We start from the raw sequence: 20,780 nt of genomic DNA on the forward strand, positions 1-20,780 counted from the left end.
GGCTGCCATTACGAATATTTCAAACGAGAAATTCAAAACACAACTGACAAAATTCGAACGCGTTCTATACATCTTATTTAAATTAAAAAAAGAACATTAAAAACATTTGACTATTTAACAGTTCGGCAACATTCGGATATGTTCGTAAATATTCGGAATTATAAACATTAGTGCGGTGTTAAAAAAAGATTGCATTACAGTACAAGTAACCTAGTTGGCAGAGGTGGGATGTCACAGTTTATATCATCGCAATACGTCGTTATTCACGCGGAATCTTTGTAAACAGGTGGCTAGTGTGAAATAAATCATGTGTTTTTATTGAACATACATCAATTCTCATATATTTCAATTTCAAATAAGATACTTAATTTAACATTTTATCTATTGCACACCTATATAAAACCTCTTTTTACGACAAGTACCTTCTCTTGATTGGCATAAAACATTTTACACTATCAACCATTACAAAGCTCCTATTAGCCAAAGCAATAGCCATTTAATACAAACCCAAGTTTAGCAACAAGGAAACCGATTGGGCCTGTCACTCGAACCTTATCGTTCACATTCGAAGATCACCAGCAGCAAGTCTTTGGAGCACTGCCAAGAGTGAACTGAACTTGGCTTCGGCTCACTAAAATTTCTATAAATTAATTGTAACTAGTACGTGAAGGAATTCGATGGTCAACACCAGAATTGTCTCGTTGTTATTTTTGGGGATGATAATGGCGGGTTTCTCATTCCTTGGTGAATAAATGCAAGTGCAAAGGGTAAACAACACGAAACATATTTGAAGAAATGTGTGGTAAAAGCGAAGAAACAGATTTGGAACATTTTTTTCTGAAATACTGGGCGTACCCTTGAGACCACATTTCCAATTTCTAGGAAGAAAAAAACTATTCTTATAAAGCAGATGACATGAATATACTTTGATTCAAAAATCGAACGAATACGAATTTCAAAATCACTCCTTATTCAAATCTATGCCGAAGAAAACAATTAAATCCCTCTTACGCCGAAGGTGTGCATACTCCATGGTATATAACCTTCAGGCTAAATCCAAGCCAGTCGGATTGCACTTGACGGTGCAATCCGGCTGGATGTCTAGACGTCTGCCTAATCCCTTGAAATAACCAGACTTGAGCTAAACGATCTTATGCTGTACAAGATGTAAGGGGATAGAAGGTGCATTATTGCAGTATGTGAAATTTCTTAACAGGTGTATAATTCCTGTTATGTTCAAAGCTGCATCTAGACCCAATAATCCATATATGAGATTTTGATTGAAGTCAGAAAGCTGAATTTATCATGACCAATGAATGAAAATAAGGTTGATTCGTCATCTATATTTGTATATTATTTTTCTGAAACGGCTGTCCCTAAAAAATGGGTGTCTTTTAAATAATATTGCTAACATCCATTACCGTATCTTCCGAGCCATATATCTGCAACCAATCATATTCCCCCACGCATGTGCCGCAGGAATTAACCTGTCAAAACAAGGAAATATCCAAATTGATGGACACCGACCCATATCGGCTATAAATATACCCATAAGAGCACATTGCAGACTAAACAGTCGGCCGACTGTTGACGACAGTTGCCAAATATATTTTTATAAAGAGAATCTTGATTCTAATCAAAGTTGTCAGTCGGTCTAATACCGAGGTAGGCTGAGCGATGCGTATGCACGTAGTACGCGCGTAGTTACGGGTTCATGAGTTAATGTATGGAAGGAGACACACCGCTTGCGTAACGACGCGCGTGTCTACGTTACGCAAGCGGTGGCCTGTCTCATACATTTCCATACATTACAACTCATGGTTACGCCGTAACTACGCGCGTGACTACGCGCGTGGTTACGCATACGCATCCGGTCTGCTCGAGCCTTAAATACCTGATCTTTAGATAGATAGATAGATCTTTATGATTTGCGTTCTATGTACCATTCTTCTTCATACTGATTTATGAGCTCAAACCAACTATCGGCCGATTAAAAGTTGGCAGTTTGCACTCTAAATCAATAACTTGTATACAAGAAAACGAGAAACTAATGCCCGTTTTCACCAACGAACACCTAAATTTAGGGAGCATTTACGGAACACTTAATAAGAATTTCATTTTCACCAAAGCCTAGGTGTCAAATTATAACCTTAAAATTTGACTTCAACTCGGGGGCCCGATTGATGCCTGCTTAAACAACCCCTATCATTATCATTACAGAATACAAACATATTTTGAACCGTGGATAGTGAAATGTACCTTTATATGTTATGTAACACCAAAAATATCATGTTTAAAAAGCAAAAAAATACAAAAAAAAAAATGAAACGTAAGCTTTTAGAAAGTTTAGAAGCTGTGGAGGTTGTGGATATGTAAAATAATAATCATTAGAAGACCACGTACCTATCTTACGTGAAAGAGCAGATGACTGAGAAATAAGTACGATGATCATGACTTTTTTATAAGACTAGCCGTTTTCCCGCGGTTTCAGCCGCGTCCCGTGGGAGCTACTGCCCGCACCGGGATAAAATATAGCCTATGCTACTCGCAGATAATATAGCTTTCTAATGGTGAAAGAATATTTAAAATCGGCCCAGTAGTTTTTCAGTTTATCCATTACAACCAAACAAACAAACATTTTCCTCTTTATAATATTAGTATAGATATAGATTATAGATTATCACTTGCTATGAATGCACTTGCTAGGTCGTGATGTCGCTGAATTATTCAAAAATAGGTAGTCCTGCATGTCCATAAATATACAGACCATAACAGATGCAAATCTGGTAATCACTGATGTAGTTTCGCGGTGGCCGGGACATCTATAGGCCTATTCAGACCTAAGCGGTATTCGCTACCGTCTACGGCAGAGAAAACCCTGTGGGTATGCGGTAATATGACTGTTCAGACCTAAGCGGTATTCGCTACCACCTGCGACAGAGAAAACCCAGTGGGTATGCGATAATATTCCTGTTGATGTTCGGGATGCATGCCGCTGCTGCCGCGCGGTATGTACTTCTACCCACAGCGGCAGTGAATATCGCTCAGGTCGCTCTAGCCGCGGTAGGTATAGTTATTGGCACGGATATTGAGCCCTGACCTTAACCTGCGCAGAAGCCATTTATTGGTTTATTGCCTTGTGTACAGTGCGCAAAGCGATCCCCACTCTTCCGCCGAGAGCTCAATATCCGTGCCGGTAACTATACTTGATACTAAATACCTGAGCGAAACCCGTGCGGTATCTACCTCTACCCACAGCGGCAGCGAATATCGCTCAGGTTTGAATTGGCCTTAAATACCAAAACTGCAGTAGATACCAATGATTCGAAAATGGTGAATATGGAGGAGCCTATCTCCTAGGTGATAGGGGATACCCTCTGGAGGTAAGAAGTAGGCTAATATTGAACACAATAAAATATATAAATTAAAACAAAGATAGTAAACAAATATTTTAATATTAGTCCTCATATGATGTACCAAACATTATCATCATCCTCCTGCACCAATTCAATTTGAGGTGGGCTGGGCGCAGCATGTTTTTACACGTCTTTCCAATTTCTCGCACCACCTGAAACTAAAAAAAATAATATAATAAATGTATAATTTTAACCCCATACTTAAATCCATCAACTCATGGAGAACAAAAATACAATGAAGTCGACAGTAAAACAAGGAACACAGTTGAACGGCAATATCTTATGTTATTATACACAGATATTATTCACATTAACCTGTAAACGGTTCCTATCGCATTAAAACTATTTGTAACTGGATCCAAGCTTTGTTTTTGGCTTCGTTCGTGGTCCCATCCGTTTTTTGTTTAATATTGTGTCTCTATGAGACGTCAGCAATTTCACTAGCTTGTCTTTTTCTTCTGCAAGAAAGGTTTATCCTCGTTTTCTCTTCTCTGCCAAAATAAACTTATCTATTCAACAATAATAAACCCAAAATTAACCTCACTCTATGTACACATACACATCAGTCAATTTGACAAACGCGCGAATGACATAGGTAAAAATTCACCTATAGAAAACCTCTTTACTGTTTTATTGCATAAAACATAGCGTAATGTAGTTTAAGTTAAATTAAAATAACATCACAAGAAAAAAAACTCACAGGCTTTAGTAATATATACTCGATAGACGTTTATTTCTTAAGAAGTAGAGAAAAATCATTTTATCGATAAAATATCGACTTTGCATTATCGTTTGTAGAACTAGTAATCTGTCACTTACTTAAGGGATCCATGTACAAGTGTGGTGAAAATGAATTTAGGTAGGTGTCAAATTGGGAGGGGTCCTTATTAAAAGTAGCTTTTAGATAGGGAAACGGTAAGAGGTTGTTGGTGAAAACGGGCATAAGCCTGTAAACATCCCTAAACGCTGTTTCCGACGTTTATGCGCACTTTATCTTAGTAAATGGTATTCGCGTTTTACAAAATAAATATATAAACGTTTTTAATGGCCGCGTACGTCTTCCTTGACGACAGATGTGGTAAAAACAAATATTGAAATGTTTGATTATTTTTTGCATTTTCTTAATGGATTTTAAATTGTAGATTTCCTAGTTTTAATTTATTTGTTAGTGTTTTGTTTTCCTGATCTGTGATTGTAATTTATTTTTTGTTTCTTTCTAGGTAAGCATATTGAAATGAGCAGCAGAATACACACTGAGGACGGTAAAGTAATACATAATTATAATCCGTGAATCCATCAAATTGAATGAAGTTTCAAGAATAATCAGTTTTTAATTTTGTCATCATCATCCTTCAGGCCTCAGCCCAATCTTATTTAGGGCTGGCGCATTAAGTTCGTTCATTTTGTGAGATTACAAAGGCAAAGGCATTACAAATAAAGCCAAATATGATTTATTTCCGTTGCACTATCTATCCATCTGTTTAAAACTCTCCACGACTCATTACTATTTTCAACAAACCTATCAAAATATACATTGACGCATCGAAAATTTTCCCATGAACCATTGCAATAATTCTTTCGCTTACACTCATCGCCACTGAATTAAATATATAATAAACTTCGCCAGTCTAAATGTCTAGAAGCACTTAGTGCATGTTACACTGAAAAATAGGTCATCTGTTTTCTATCTGAATGTCAGTCTATCCTTGAAAAACGAAACGCGGAACTTGCAAAAGAAAATTGCAGCGTGGGATTAATTTATTTTAAGTAGGTCAAACACGAATTTAGTAAAACAAATAAGCATTTTGTTAATGTTTATGCTGACTTTTTTCGATAGTTAGTCCACCCACGTCTATGCACTTTTAGATGTTTCTCAAGAAATCCGTCTTCACGTGAACTTAACCCACAAAAATGGCCGCTGCGATATATTTTTATAAATCCGCGTGCATATGTAGGTCAGACATAAATTGTAGTTTATACAGTTGATTGGTTGTCCCTTCAAATAATATGTATAGGGTGAATGATAAATATTAGTGACCGATATTCGGAATTAATGATTGCAAACAACTTTTCCATACATTTTTTTTAATATTACATAATTCGTTTCTGATCAACAATCTGAAAATTCGGAGATAGTTCAAAGTTTGAAATAGATGTTAAGTTACGTCTTGTTTTTTATCACACTACAATTTTGTTAAAAATAACAACAAATTATAAAGCAAGGTGTGTAAGTTTTTCAACGTAATAGCAATAAGAAAAATATTTATTGCGACGCACGTGCGTCAATAAACTGCTTTGAAAAATTGCAATAATGCAGTCGAAGCAAAAACTTGTTGCTATAACTAAATGCTTTGCCAAGTTGTTCTATCAAGTTTCTAACACGTCATATAAATAAATAATATGTAGTAGAAAATGTGTATTTGCTATAAAAGGATCGAATGATAAATAGATTTAATTAATTTTAAAACGTATCTATTTGTTCCATTATTGAAGAATTACCTATTTGATGTTTATTTTTGTATTATGCGATAAATTATATGATACGACCCGTGGGAACTAATACATGCATCCGGATAAAAAGTAGTACTTCCTCAATAATTGGGCTATCTAACACTAAAAGCAAACAAACAAATACTTCAGCTGTAAAATATGTATTAGCGTATAGCAAATGTGCGATACGGTTTAAAATATAGCAAATGTCATACTAAGTCGATCTAAATAAACCTTCTTGGAGGTATACTTATCAAACAAATCCTTCGTGGAATACAGAGGCAATGTTATGATATCTGCATGTTCCATCATTGAAGGGTTGACATTTTAAGTCAACGTAAACTTCGATGTTGTTTTGGTGCATCTTCTCAGAAATATCCGTCTCTGCTAAAATATGCAATGGAAGGCTTTATCGCTATGTGCGATTTATAATAAGACTACATGCTGCATTTATAAGAATAAATAAATGCCATTCGTGCATACATATTTATTATTTATGACCACTAGAGAAATAATAAGTAACTAAATGCCTATACGTGAGTCATCTTAACTATTATTAATACTTATAGCATGTACATCTAACGCTAGGTACGTAAGTTTTTCCAATTGATATACCTATAACATCTATGTTATTATTACTACAAACGTAACACGAAAACCCGAAAACTATAACACGAACCATAATCATAATCGATCGATTTACAATCGATTAAATTGAACGCGTCCATAAAATTTTAGTACTGTGTTAAAAAAATACTCGAGTTTTCGGTTAACGTAAGACATACGGTATCTGTGGGCGAATAATGACGTCATTATAGTAGACTTTATTATTATTTGGTGAACTGTGAACATTTCAAATGTGTTCCAGAAGATAAATTACCCAGCTTGTAGAAAATAGAATAAAGATGTTGCTAAATTATTATGACTATTTAAATCGTTATGATTTCGTCACGGTTATTTATTTTTTGTGTTTCTGACTCTTACTTTTGATTTAAAGGTATTTATGCAACCGCATATTTGAACGATAGGTTTTTTTTTCTCGAACCAAAATTTTTAATCGAACACACAGCTGACATTCTCATTTCAATATTTCCATTTCATCGACGTCTTACATGAAAACTTTTTACAAGTCTCTACAATGAACACAACTGTAACAAACTTCTTTTAAATCCACCTTATCTTTGCGACAAAGATGGCCGCCGAACATTTGTTAGTCCAGATGAAATATACTGACGATCCGAGACTTTTGTTATCCGTCCAAAGGGACGTGAAATGTGGCTCACTCAATTTTAGCCAGTACCGTGAAAGTGGGGGTTTAGAGTGCTCGTAGATTTAGTAGATAGACGAAATAGGTTATGTTGTAAGTTGAATGTAGTTCTTACTACAACCTTTTTGTTGTACTTTAGTACCAGACGTAGAATCTACGTACTTTAATCCATTACCTACATGTGTAATATTTCATAAGAATATAATTTATAGGCTCGAATTGGTGTCCTTTGGGCAACTTGTTGACTTTTGACGGGACTAGTCCGTAGGCCTTTTAGGGAAAATATAATTAACTAGGCAAGAGCCTAATTTGACATTAAATTTAAATTAATCATCAATTAAGGAAGTGTTAATCATCAAGTCAATTAAGTGCTCCAAGGAACACAAGCCTTCCCCAACGTGTATCAGATCTACATGTAAGTCCTCGGCTTAACGCATCCATTTTCTGTCGGCATCCTTTCACAGTTGGTAATTCCAGCCAGCTATTAAATGACGTAATATTTCCTATTATGTACAATACTTTAGCCTTCGTACTTAACAATAGTACATAAACGGCTATACCACAAAATACATAGGTACAGAAGTCAATCTACATACAAAGCGCGTTCGAGTCACGCAGACAAAGGTGTCTATGTGTGCGTGTTCACAGACGCGCTGTCTCAAAACAACTCAAAACAGTGCGAGCGCGGCTGCCGCTTTCTTGAGATAAGCGCGTCACACAAAGGTAGATAAATGTGCACGCGTTGTGATACCTACCTAACTGTAATTTGACTGTAATATTTTTAATTTTAATAACAAAAGAAAAAGTAATAATGGAGCAACAAAATTCGTATTATAATTGAACAAGTTGACGGTTGTTTTATACAACAATAAACAGTGAATTGTCGTTTTTTTAGCCTGCCGTATTACCTATAGTATTTACCTACTTATTTTCTCATATTTCGATGGTTCGTTTAATAAACGCAGTAGGTAGGTACAGTTAGGTGGGTAGGTAAGCGCCCCGGCGGCGGCCTCTGGCCCAATGCCGTAATAAGTTTTGCTAGTGTCGACCCAGGCGAACCTGCCTACCTACCCTCAAAGATTATTGCTAGTAGGAGTTGATAATTTTTGTGATCATGGCGAGACTATGTTGTAAGGTAGACGAAATAAAACTCGCACATCAAGTTTTCTGTAGGTAGAAGCAAGCTTAGATCAGGGACTGTACCAACCCATTACATACAAAAATATTTTTTTCACAAGTAAAGAGTAGGGTAGTATATATGTATGAATAACAAAATTATAAATTGCGGTTTCTGAAAAACGGTATCTCGTTCAAACGAATTTCCGTTGAAAGTGTTTATTAACCTCTTGTATGCCACATTAAATATTTTATTATTATTGGTTTATATTTCATTTTTCCTGTTTTATTCTCAACAATACATCAAATAATTAGATACGAGTACCACTACCACGTTAGTTTTATGCGCATAAAACAGTTGACAACCCTAGCGCGACCGCCGAGTTTAGGCATGAAAAGTGAAGTACATACATGAGATTGACTTCTGTACCTATGTATTTTGTGGCTATACTTAGCTTAGTACTCGTAAATGACGTCACAGCTAATTAGCAATTACCATTCAAATAAGATATTAATATGTTAGTATGATTAGTTACAGCTTACACAATGTGTAGGTGTAGGTGACTATAGATAATAATATTATGAAACTGAAGAGTTTGTTTGTTTGAACGCATTAATGCCAAGAACTCTTACTTGGACTGTTTTGGAAAATGATTTCAGGGTAAGATAGCACATTTATCGAGAAAGGCTATAGATTTTTCAAAATCCCGGTGCGCGTGGTTGTTCTTAAAGGATGCGAGTGAAACCACTGCCTGTGTCAACTAGTAAGATTCCTTATATTTAGATTAGAAATAAAAGTTACAAAAGAGATTGTTAAATCTATTTCTTGATCGAAAGCAATGCCTGCCTGAAAATATTATAGTCATGTCTCGGTTAGCTTATTAAATTCAAAAGTAACATTTAATACGGTTGCCTTCTAAACTAACGTATGCAATCCCGCTTGTAACCAGTTTGAGATGCAGGTGCGTAGTCTCTGATAGCCTTAGAATTTAATGTTATTATATGTATTAGAAATTAGAGGTATACGGGGCACTAACGTAGAACTGGGTCTAGTAGGTACATCCTGTTGTTATGGTTTCAGGAAAATAAAAAAAAATAATATATAATTTTGTATGTTCGCATTTAGGATACATAAGTATAATAAATACTAGATACTTATAATATATACTTAAGCATTATTTTGTGCCCTAAAAGCTCCGAAACTACTGAAACGATGTAAAAGATTTTTTGTCAAGGAACGCTATACTATCACCGTGTGAGATAGGCTATCTTTTGTCCAAGTACGGAACATTTAGTTTTCACAGAAAGCGGGTGAAAGACAAATGCGACTAACGTCGCCTTACCCAAAATTAAAAAAGGACTACGTATATAGATAGATATATCGAATCTACTTACTATTCACCAAGCTCTTCAGATCACTGTTTTTGAAGCACGTTCTTTACAACTGAACTCATAAAAGTGTGGGTATCGAATAAAATCGCTGTAGGTACACACTTTTAGACAATTAACTACCACAATAGTTAAAGAACAGTCATAAAAACAAGACGATCTCATAACGTGGTTTAACAGTGAATTTAGGGTCGTTAACAGCAATTTTCGACTATAAAAGTTACAGGGGATTTGAAGTATTTAATGTTTTCGAAAGAAAGTTGGGTATGTCGTATAAATCAGACATTTTCCAGTAATTATTGATAGATACATAGATAAGATATAAACTTCTTCGTGCTTGATTATTGGGGTTTTTAAGGTTTATAAATAATTGAATATTCTATCCGTCAAAAATTTTCTGTAATATTTCCATGCATAGAAAGTGTTCTAAATACAAACAATCTTCAATCGAAAAACGTCAAAGAAAATCGATCTACTTACCACAAATTGCAGTGCGTTTATTATTCGATCGCTTTTAGAACGTATCCCAGCAATATTACTAGGAAATACGTAATAAAACATAGTGCTAACCTCCAAACACGTTAACTCACTTACAATGTTTTTGTAACACAAATATCTTCAAAGCCAAGGTTGGCCGAACCGCAAATGGCGGAGACGTTTAAATTGCTTCTAAGCTTTGAGCCTCGTTTAGATGTATCCAGTAGGCAATTAGAAGGGATAGTGTTTACTGTCCAAGTTTACATTAGTGAGTGAGGTAAACATTGGTAAATATTTGCCGTCTTACCACAAAAACTTTTAAGCGTCAGTTTATGCCTTGTCTAAAAAAATGTCAAATTATGACGTTGACATATGGTTCATTTTGCAGCCAAAATTTTATTAGACAAGTGTAAAACAGGGTTTAAAGTTTTTGTAGTAAGGCCCTTGGAGTCTAATTATTATCGTTGGACGTAGCTTAATTTAATTCCAGTACAATTTAATATATGTTTTGCTGTACTTTTAACGATAATCTAAAAGTAATCTACTTTTCGCAATTACAAGTAAATAAATAAAGATTCTTAACAGTCAAGAAAACAAAGCTATCAAATCCCAACATTTCAAGCATTTACATCGGCATCAGAATTAGCACTCTCCCAAAAAATAGAACCGTTCAAACGAGCCTTTAAACGATGCATCGCCTGGCAACAAGCGCGAGTGGCCAATAAAAGAAGAAACAGCAATAATTTAGAACCAACCATATGGTATTCTTATTTTAAATGCGCTTTAGAACACAAAGGAAAGAATTAGAGTAGCAAGCTAAATCCTTGACCTTTTTGGATGCGTTCCAAACGATGATTAAGACTACTACTATCTGTGGTTTAGTTTGGAAAATTCTGAATTCGATATTTAAAATATTTGTGGGTAGTGTTGTTATTATGTATCGTCAAGCTGTCTAGTTTGAATTCCAATGTGTCAACACTTTTTAACGTTCTGTTGACATATTAATTTTTTCTTCGAAATACAAATAGCAGTAAAAATACAGATGACTTGTGCTCACCATAGTTAAAATGTGTAAAAGGAATAGACTCAATAATTTTATTTTGCCTCCAACAAAGCTAAAGTGAATAACCCCTGCATATTTAAAATTTGTGCTGAAATTAAAAACTGTAAACTTGAAATATTTTGGCAAAATTCTGAAATAAGAAATTATGTTCTCAAAATAATATATAGGTACTACAATTTTATTACGTCTTTTATACATTTTAGATCTGTGGCTGTGCGCCACAAAAAGATATTGTCTGACTCGTTTTTACTCAAAAATTTTATACACTTCAACCCATTCAGTCATTTTAAATGACTCAATATGGCAAATCTAAACAAATCAAACTTTATTGGCAATATGCGAAAAGAAATTGACATACTCATGAGGCCATCGAACTGTACTCTATCTAATGAACACACTCTATATTCATAGCAACAAGCTTTATATTTTGATTGCCAATAAAATAACAGCTACTTGATTTCAAAACGCGGTCATATACATAACTTTATTGTCGAAATACTCATGAATCGTTTAAACGTGCTGTATACCTAAAATGGCTATAATAATTATTATAATTTATCTGTCTAGCTCTGGCAATAGAGCTTAATAGTTTGCTGCCAACATATTGGCGAATATGGTGATTGTCATTCTACGTTCTGAATCCGATTGGCTGACCATAAAAAAATAAATTATTGTTTAATTAATTATACTTAATTTAAGGAAAATATAGTCTTTATTGAATTACACTTTATTAATGTAGTGTTGCCTGGTTAGAAAGGCTATTTTTCTACTTAAGTTTTAATAGTGCCTATAAAAAGCTGGCAGTCTTTAATAACTTCATACTTAACCTTTTTACTACCAACCTTGTTCTCTTTCCCGCGTAAACGAGTTAATTTAGCGCGGAATGTTGGCAATAAATAGGGCTTGCTAATAACTTGGATTATATGAATGTATCTATTAGAAATCGATTTTAATTTTATCTTACGTCATAATATTTATGATTGCATGCTCGTATATTTGCCATGATTCTTATTTATCTGATTCGTCTTTTAAGAATACAGCATAGGTACTTTTGATTACAGAAATTAATGGATTCCCTAATCTTAGAGATGTATTGTTATGTTATTAGAAGTAGTTAGGCATACCTATGCCTATATGCCTACTCGTAATGTGATAAATAAATCCAAAAGCTACTTTGAAAGTGACACAGATACTAGTTAGATCGATAGATCATAGCATATTTTCATTACATAGTAATGTCTACAATGACAGCAAATTCCCAAGCCAAAATGCCTGAAGGACATGACCATAAATAACATTTGTCACTCATACCGTACTAAAATCAGCCATGACCCAGCTGTTACATATGCCGACGGCAAATACAGACCAACTGTAACATGTTCTCAGAATAGTAAGTGAACATACGTCAAGCGGGTCCTTTAATTGCGTATAGACCAAAGACATGTAGAACTATTGCTAGGACAAATTACTTTTTCTTGTCCTATCCTTTAGTACAAAACCACCTTTGTGAAAGCAGAGAGAACAACGGAAGGACGTTCTGCATTTGTTTTTATTTAAAAAGAGAACACGGGATGGGTAAATAAAGAGTGTTCGCTGTTCGCTCGTCCTGTTCGTTTCGTCTGAAGGCATTCTTAAGCTGGGTACTCACTTAGAAGTGTAGCACGTAACGTATCAGATACGGTATCAACCTGCAAGTGGGTACGGCTCGTCCACGGTCCTCACGAGCACACTGCGAGCAGCCTTTGTGTTCGCAGCGAAACCGCCACTCGGCGAGTCACTGTGAGCTTACAGCGCTCCACGTGCGAGCGGCTTGCAGTGGGCTCGTGCCTACGTACTCACTTGATACCGTATCTGATACGTTACGTGCTACACTGCTAAGTGAGTACCCAGCTTTAGATACATACACCGTACATTTACAAACTGGCACAATTGACAATATAATCGACTGATGACTTCATACTAAATAAACTCACTCGATATACCTAATTGGATTCGGAAAATTCACTAATGACTTTGACACATTGAGAGTGACAGCCCTGATATTGAGAAGGTCAATTGAGGTTGAGATGATGATGATCAGTAAAATTGATAGATTGCTGAAAGTGTAACAATGACCTGATTTATTGGTGCGAACTTATTAGGGTCAAAAAAGCGTGAGTCATAAAAGGAAACGTCTTAGTCATAACTACATCCCTACCTTTGCTATTTAACTGAAAAGTCCCCAAACTTTGCGGAGGTTTCCATTGGTACAACTTAATAACTTCGTAACATATAGTAACACAAGGTATATAGCTCTCCAAATAAAAACAGGCTACACAAAACTGCATTACATTACTCATTTGCTCCACTTTCCTATAATATAAGAATTGCATTTGTACCACTTACAATTTTAGGTTGGTGTTAATTGGCACAGTTCATGTTCACTTGGCAAATACTCAAGAGTTAGTAAAACTACAATAAACAATAACATCATTATTTTATGACTGACGCCTGGCTGACGCGGGCCCAATCTAGCCACGAAGGACACTCAAATGTGTATGAATTCGCACGAGTTTAGAGAAGTTGTACAATAGTAAAATATGTAATTCTAGTCACCTCCCAAAACATCTCGCTGCCCACAGCCGAAATAGACTTTCCCAATAAGCAGTCCCCATCCCAGTCTTGGATAGGTGTCTATTGCCATTCTTCATATTGTCACTCTACTCATTCTACAACATCTCCGAAACTAAAAAATATCCCAACGCTTGCCGAGTGCGGCGAATGGGCAAATCCACCCAGCTTAGGTAGCCTTGTCCAGCAGTGGACGTATTTACGCGACGACACATACTACTTGCACTAAAACCCGACCTTTTTATATACCTCTAAAATTATGTAGATTACCTTTCTACTACTAAATAAAGCATAAGCACTTCGCGTTACACTGTAATAAGCATTTTCCGAGAAAACCGTTGAGATTTAGGTCAGAATCCATCAGTCACGTCTGATCAAACATTCCTGACACTTCAGGGCCCTTCAAGTGGATTCTGAAAACTCAGCAAACACTTAACGTGAAATTAAAATATACGAATTTATTTTACGGAGGCTTTAATATAGTTAATTATGTATTATGGCAACGTTAAAATATTAACAATACTATATTTAATATAAACAAAATTATAGGAATTATTTTAAATAGGTATTTATTCTGCTAAAACTTTAGTATGATTAACCCAGTTTTACAAAATAGTGTTAGTTCCACGTAACTTCCATGAAAGGAACGAAAATGCCCATTCAAGTGCCATAAAACTTATGCTAAGCACTTGGCATCTCTCCAAATAGTAGTCACCAATCGCCACATTCGCTAAACTTCATTATTATTTCACAGAAGTGTCCTTAATTTCATTAATTCTAACCCACAGCCTTACAAGTAATTTCGCGGACCCCCGTAATGAATACAAATAGAAAACGACAATAAATTTTGGAAATCCCAACGGTACGAAGAGTAAAATAGATCATAAAAACAGTTCCTAGACCTACGCCCTTCATTAATATGCTTAAAACAAGGCCTGTAGTACTTTAGCGGAATAACAATCAAAGCTTTGGTTAATAAACATATAGATGACAATATTTGGTCATTAGATGACGAGTAAGGTGACATCAGATTTCCTGACACACCTTGCAAGTTCTAGTAGTAATTAAGGTTTCAACAATGATGTAGGTGTAAAGAATGATACAATCGAACTTTAAATTGCATAGTTGAATATCGATACATGTTGTCATGATCGAGAATAGAACTGTGATTACTTAATTCAAATTCAAACTTAGGACTTCTCAAGTACAAACCTCATTTATTGAAAAATCTTTTTAGGGTTGCTACGTCTTTACTCCTTTTATCGCGTGGTTTATCCCCTTAACTAGAATTTGAGCTCTGCCATTTGGTCTTTTGCCTCCAATAGTAATAGATTTTTTTTCATTATTTTCAGGATAAAGACAGCAATCTGACCGTACCAGCAAGATGGGAGGACAGGAATCTTCGCAAATACCTCAATCAACCCGACGTCGGTAAGTTTCAAATTCATATTTAATTACTAGCTGTTGCCCGCAACTTCGTCTGCGTGGGCAATATAGAATAGTCAAAATACTACTTATCCCGTAGGTGCATTCTTTCACGTGACAGTATAATTAGGATTAGCACTTAGCAGTCGCATAGATTCATTGATCAAGGTTGTGTTGTGGATGTGACCATTTATCTAAACAAAAGAAGTAAAGTTTGTGACGTTGTGAATATCTCTGGATCTAGTCAGCCAATTTGGAAAATTATTACGTATGGTGCGTAAGTAATTTTCACAGGAAACAGTTATAATCTATGTCTATATGCTTTGATCTCAGTGGCGTGCACTTAGAGAGGCCTATGTCCAGCAGTGGACTGCGATAGGCTCATGATGATGATGATGATGATATGCTTTGAGTCTGACAAAGCTGTCATTTGTACATTTTCTGCAGCTGCTGCGACTAATCAGAAGCCAGAAAGTCTGTCAGTCTTACCATGGATATCGGCTTGTGTAGTTGACTGGATTGAAGATAGGTAGAGAGGTAGTCGCTCCAAGCAAAATATTGGTACTCAAACAGATTCGGTGACTGGAAGCCAACACCAACATAGTTGGGGAATAGCCGGATGGATGATAAAATGAGTCATCATCATCAGCAGGCGCATAGGGTAGGATAGTTTCACTACTGGGGTGAAACACTTGTATGACGGGGATTTTCTGTGCACTTACTCACTATGGTAAGGCTGACCCCACATTAGGCGTGCGCGATCCTCGGGCGTGTGAGTAGCGCGGGCGTCGCGAGCACGCTGCATGAACGTCGCGTTTTGCTGCCCTGCGGCATGTGTGAAGAGTGCAAGCGACGCGACGCTCGAGTTGCGTTCTGACCCCTTCGCCCGCTATCCCCGCTACCCGCTAAACGCCTTAGCAGTTAAACGTCAAGGAGAGCGGCGCGTGCGCGCCGCGACCTCGCTGTAGGTAAATGCCGCAGGGCAGCAAAACGCGACGTTCATGCAGCGTGCTCGCGACGCCCGCGCTACTCACACGCCCGAGGATCGCGCACGCCTAATGTGGGGGAGGCCTAAGCCGGGACTCCACCGAAATGTTTGCATTAGTTCACGAATAGGCAAAATGTACGTATCTGTGAGAGTCCACTTCATGTGTTCGTACTTGGAACCTGCAGTTTTGCCAAGATTTTCAAAATGTACGCTCTCAATTTGTCATTTCTTGGTGGAGCCAGCAAATCAAAAGAAACAGAAGTGTTGTATACTGGGCGTCACTACCGCACACCAGGAAAATTTCGCTCTTGCGTTTATATACCATATTTGGTGTCACACGTAAACAGGACGACAGTAAGTAAAAAAAGTCCACCGAAAAACTTTCAAAGATCTGATGAACGAACAAATCAGACCTGACTTGGTCAACTGGGGCCAATCAGAGCTCTATGAAGCGATCATATGCTTTGGCTCCTACTGTTATTGCGGTTTCTGAAAATTTATTTACCTCATTCAACGATGAATGTAATTCTGATGGTACTATTAAGAACACTTGCTTAGCGCAGAAGCTGACGTTGGCAGGTCGACTCTTTTGACTTCTCGAATAGGATACCATTGGTTTTTGTGCAATGCACACCTGCAATGCATGCTGGATTAGGATAGGATACAGGTGGATAGGATTTGCAACAGAAAACAATTCTGTCTTTGTGATTGAATGACATCAAACGTAGTTTTATATAAAAGGTGTTTTTTTAGACTTGGCTCGGGTCTTACTGAGACTGTTCGTAATCGTGACCAGTGTATTTGCGATCAGAAGTTGAAAGTAAGCATGTCTCTGGTATGCGACGCGCAATTTGTACGTTTTATTATGTGTAAGCATTTTACGTGTGTATGGTATTAAATCGAGAAAGCTCCCATTTCTTATCTGCACTTTGTATCTGGGCTTGTTCTTAAAGCTACAGAATCCTACATTACCTACCTACCTCACGCTTAGCAGCACTTGCGAGAGACAGATCCTCCTTTCTTCTAGCATTAAGTTTACATACTTTGCATCAGAAAAAATAATGAAGGTCTACTTAATACTATTCACTCAAAGTAATTTGTTTTAAGGCCACCACATTAGTGGAAGAGAAGCTAAACTATGTTTATGAAAACATCCTGATATAAACTCCATCTGTAACTTTAAATGATAATTAATTGTTATACTAAAGTCATCATTTTTGACATAATATTCAAAAAATAATTTAGATGGCACCGTTTTAAATTTGGCTGAGAACTATTATTTTCCTTTCATCAAGGTAATAATTATAATTGGATTTTGATGTGGCAAACTGACAAACACTATTGAAATGTCTATCGAAAAATTACACTACGTGTTAAAATATGGTGAATTACGGAAAATACACAACTCCATCTGTTGAAATAATAATCCTCTATAAAGAATGTATGGTAATTTATTGTCATTTACCACCTCGCTCCTTTGACAAATTTTGTGTATTTTATTTAACACAGATTACCACAGATGGAGCTACTTTAACCTTGGCTAAACACAATTTTCATTTTTTTTTTCTTCCGAAGTTACTTATGAAGGTGTGATTTTCTGTGTAAAGGTTAATAATAGGTCAACTAATATAAGTACAACATTCAAATGTACAGTTTTGACAAACAGATTGCGTGTCGTAATATTTTACATCTTGAATTCACAAAATTAATCATATCTTTTGATAGAGTGAATCGATTTCGATGAAACAAAAACTAAGTAATACCCCAAGTTACGTAGAATTTTTGTATATAAGCATTGCACAGTGATTCACGCTCCATACAAAGGCGGCCATAAATACGAAACTCACAAATACTTTTAATTAATTTATTTTACACGTTGAAATATGTTAAGAGAAGTGTAAATTATTAAAATTATAACATATCCACATTCATTAAAAAATATATAATTACTATTTAGGTGTAAAAATGTCTCGCAGTAATTTTGTTTTAGACGATAAACCTAGAACATGTCATACTGCGACTTTTAATGAAAAATATATATAAATAATGGTTATTTATATTAAAAACAACCATAAAGGAATAAAATAAAACAACAAAAATACACGAACAACCTTTTTTGCAAATACACACAAAACACAAAATATACCAGAATACATTCAAGCTCAAAAGTATTTACTACAAACAGATAACAAATCTAGTACAATTTTTGATAGTACACCTTTGTTTTGACAGGGAACTTTCGTAAACCTGTTCAACTTTGTCAGACTTCTGAGATACATGTAACTCAATTCGCTCTACATCAATATTTTCAACTACATTCGGCCAATCTGAATATCTCTCTATAAACTTAGATCTACTACGATTTGATATTGCCCAATGAGAAATTCGTTTACATACATTCATAATTTTATTACTTAAAGTCTCTAGTTTGATATTTTCGATGTCATCCGAAAGGCACGATGTTTCTGTAAAAGTATTCAGGACATGTTGCATTTTTCATTTGGACTACCCTCTTTAGAGTGCCAAATGTCAAAAATAGTCGTCCTCGAAACAGAACATTTGAAAACTTTACCTAAAACAACATGAAAGCTGAACTTAAAATATAAAGTTTTTTCAATACTATGGACATGCATACTTTGACACTCCTTTAACCCAAGAAGGGGCAGAAAGATGCAGATGAAACTTATATGGTTTTATAAGAACATCCTCTTTATTCGAAAAACATTTGCCTCAAGTGCAGCACTGAGCAGCAAAAAGTTATAGGTCCAAATGAAATCAAAGTATACCAAACAAATCTACAAAAACGCTACCTTCAATAAAAAAATAAAAAAAAATATTAAACGCATTAAAAAAAATAAAAAAGTAGTTGATAATAGAAGTACATACCTTGGTCTTGGACCTCCATACTATCACTATACGTAAACACTTGATTTGGAATAGTGACACTCAAAAACAAAGTGTTAAGTTTTGATGTCTCACACGTTGCGAAAATTAGACTCGAGATGCGCCAACTTCCGATGCACAAAAGTGGTCAATAAGTTGACCTTATGACACGGGTATTTAGAGTTTTTGGTAGCTTCTTTACTTGTTAATCAGTTAGTAAGTAGATCTAATGGGGATAAGCCTATGACATTTTTCGATTTATGGCCTTAGAGTGAATCACTGTGCATTGTCTGCATTGAATTCGTAGATTTTACGTGAATCCCGAACGAACAAACAGATAAACAGATAAACAGACAAACAGACAAACAGACAAACAGACAAAAATGACAAAAATGATGGAAATGGGTTCTGTTAGTTATCCTTTAACATGCTGGCTATTTTTTTTGCCAATTTCTTCAATGTACAAAAATTACTTTTCTACAGATTTATTATATGTATAGATTAGCACAGTATATCTTCATTCTGGTACTCAATGTAATAAGCGAGGAAAACTGAGCAAAGTTAAGCAATAAAGAAGTTGTGAATACTCTTGATAGCTCATTTTACTGGTGCTTGTTTTATATACGAGGCATATTATTAAAAACTTTTTCGTACAAGAGCAAAGAGCTGTTTCAGACTTCTACTTATTTATTATTAAAAATAAAGCCTATTTGACTTACCATCTTTAATAAATGAACTTTAATGACAAGCCTTTAGTTTGCATCACGATATGGATTAAATATCAAAGAAATGTGTGAAAGCCGATACGGTTAAAGATCTTGTCACTATTGATTGAGATGACGGCAGATAGATGAGTAAGAAAGGAGAAAACAGTATATATGGGCAGGAGGATGATGAACGATCTATTGAAGATATAGGCAAACTCAAATCTCTTATGCCTTCTGTTAACAGTGAAGGCGTCTCGATGGATCGGTGGTATCTATGACTACGGCGTCAAGTCATGGCGCTGGGGCGGCGATCTCCGCAAGATGCATTACCAATCATTCTCTAAGATGAAGAAGATGAGCCCTGAGGAACTGAAGTGGCATTGCATCGCTATGATGCCGGAATTGCTGTATAGGTAAGACTTTGAAATCCGATGTTTATTTATTTTATTTATTTATTTAATTTTTGGAGAACCAACAGCAGTAACATTTAATAATTATGAGACAATTTATGTAACATGCAGCCAATTATAGGTCATCACTTTTAAACTATTGTATACATGATACTTATATCGTGTACAGACATGAAAGTATTGAATTACACAATAATACACAACTACAAAGTTCAACCATCCAATACAATCAAGTTGTATATTTTTTAAAGAAATCACGGCTCAGCATCCTTCTCACTGTCGCATGGTTAGCATTAAAGATATCAATGTCATGTGACTTACATGATATGTTAAGTGACTTTCCTGCTCGCCACACAAAGCTATTCTGTCTATAATTTGATGATGCTATTGGTAGATGGATCGGTTTATAATGTCGGGTCACTATCGCTGGAACATTAATACACATTTTTGAAAGAAGTTCGGGGCTGTCAATATTATTAGCTAGTATCTTTAATAGAAAAATAATGTCAGAGATTTCTCTTCTATTTACTAATGGCAGG

General features: G+C 35.7%; 1 protein-coding gene and 1 long non-coding RNA gene across 2 annotated transcripts in view; one reads left to right on the forward strand and one right to left on the reverse strand.

Moving 5' to 3' along the window:
* Window positions 1-20,780, forward strand: part of LOC110374543 (uncharacterized) — a 157,904-nt gene that overhangs the window by 130,411 nt on the left and 6,713 nt on the right. The window contains exons 4-5 of the mRNA XM_021332298.3: window positions 15,181-15,259; window positions 20,076-20,244. Of these exons, the coding sequence (XP_021187973.3) occupies window positions 15,181-15,259; window positions 20,076-20,244 (248 nt within the window). The remainder of the gene's footprint in view (window positions 1-15,180; window positions 15,260-20,075; window positions 20,245-20,780) is intronic.
* Window positions 3,437-4,229, reverse strand: LOC135116744 (uncharacterized). Its single transcript, XR_010276400.1, has 2 exons — window positions 3,732-4,229; window positions 3,437-3,574 (listed from the first exon to the last, which is right to left on the reverse strand). It is a non-coding gene; the product is annotated as an uncharacterized LOC135116744 (long non-coding RNA).

This window comes from Helicoverpa armigera, chromosome 4 (assembly GCF_030705265.1).
Source record: "Helicoverpa armigera isolate CAAS_96S chromosome 4, ASM3070526v1, whole genome shotgun sequence".
NCBI lineage: Eukaryota > Metazoa > Arthropoda > Insecta > Lepidoptera > Noctuidae > Helicoverpa > Helicoverpa armigera.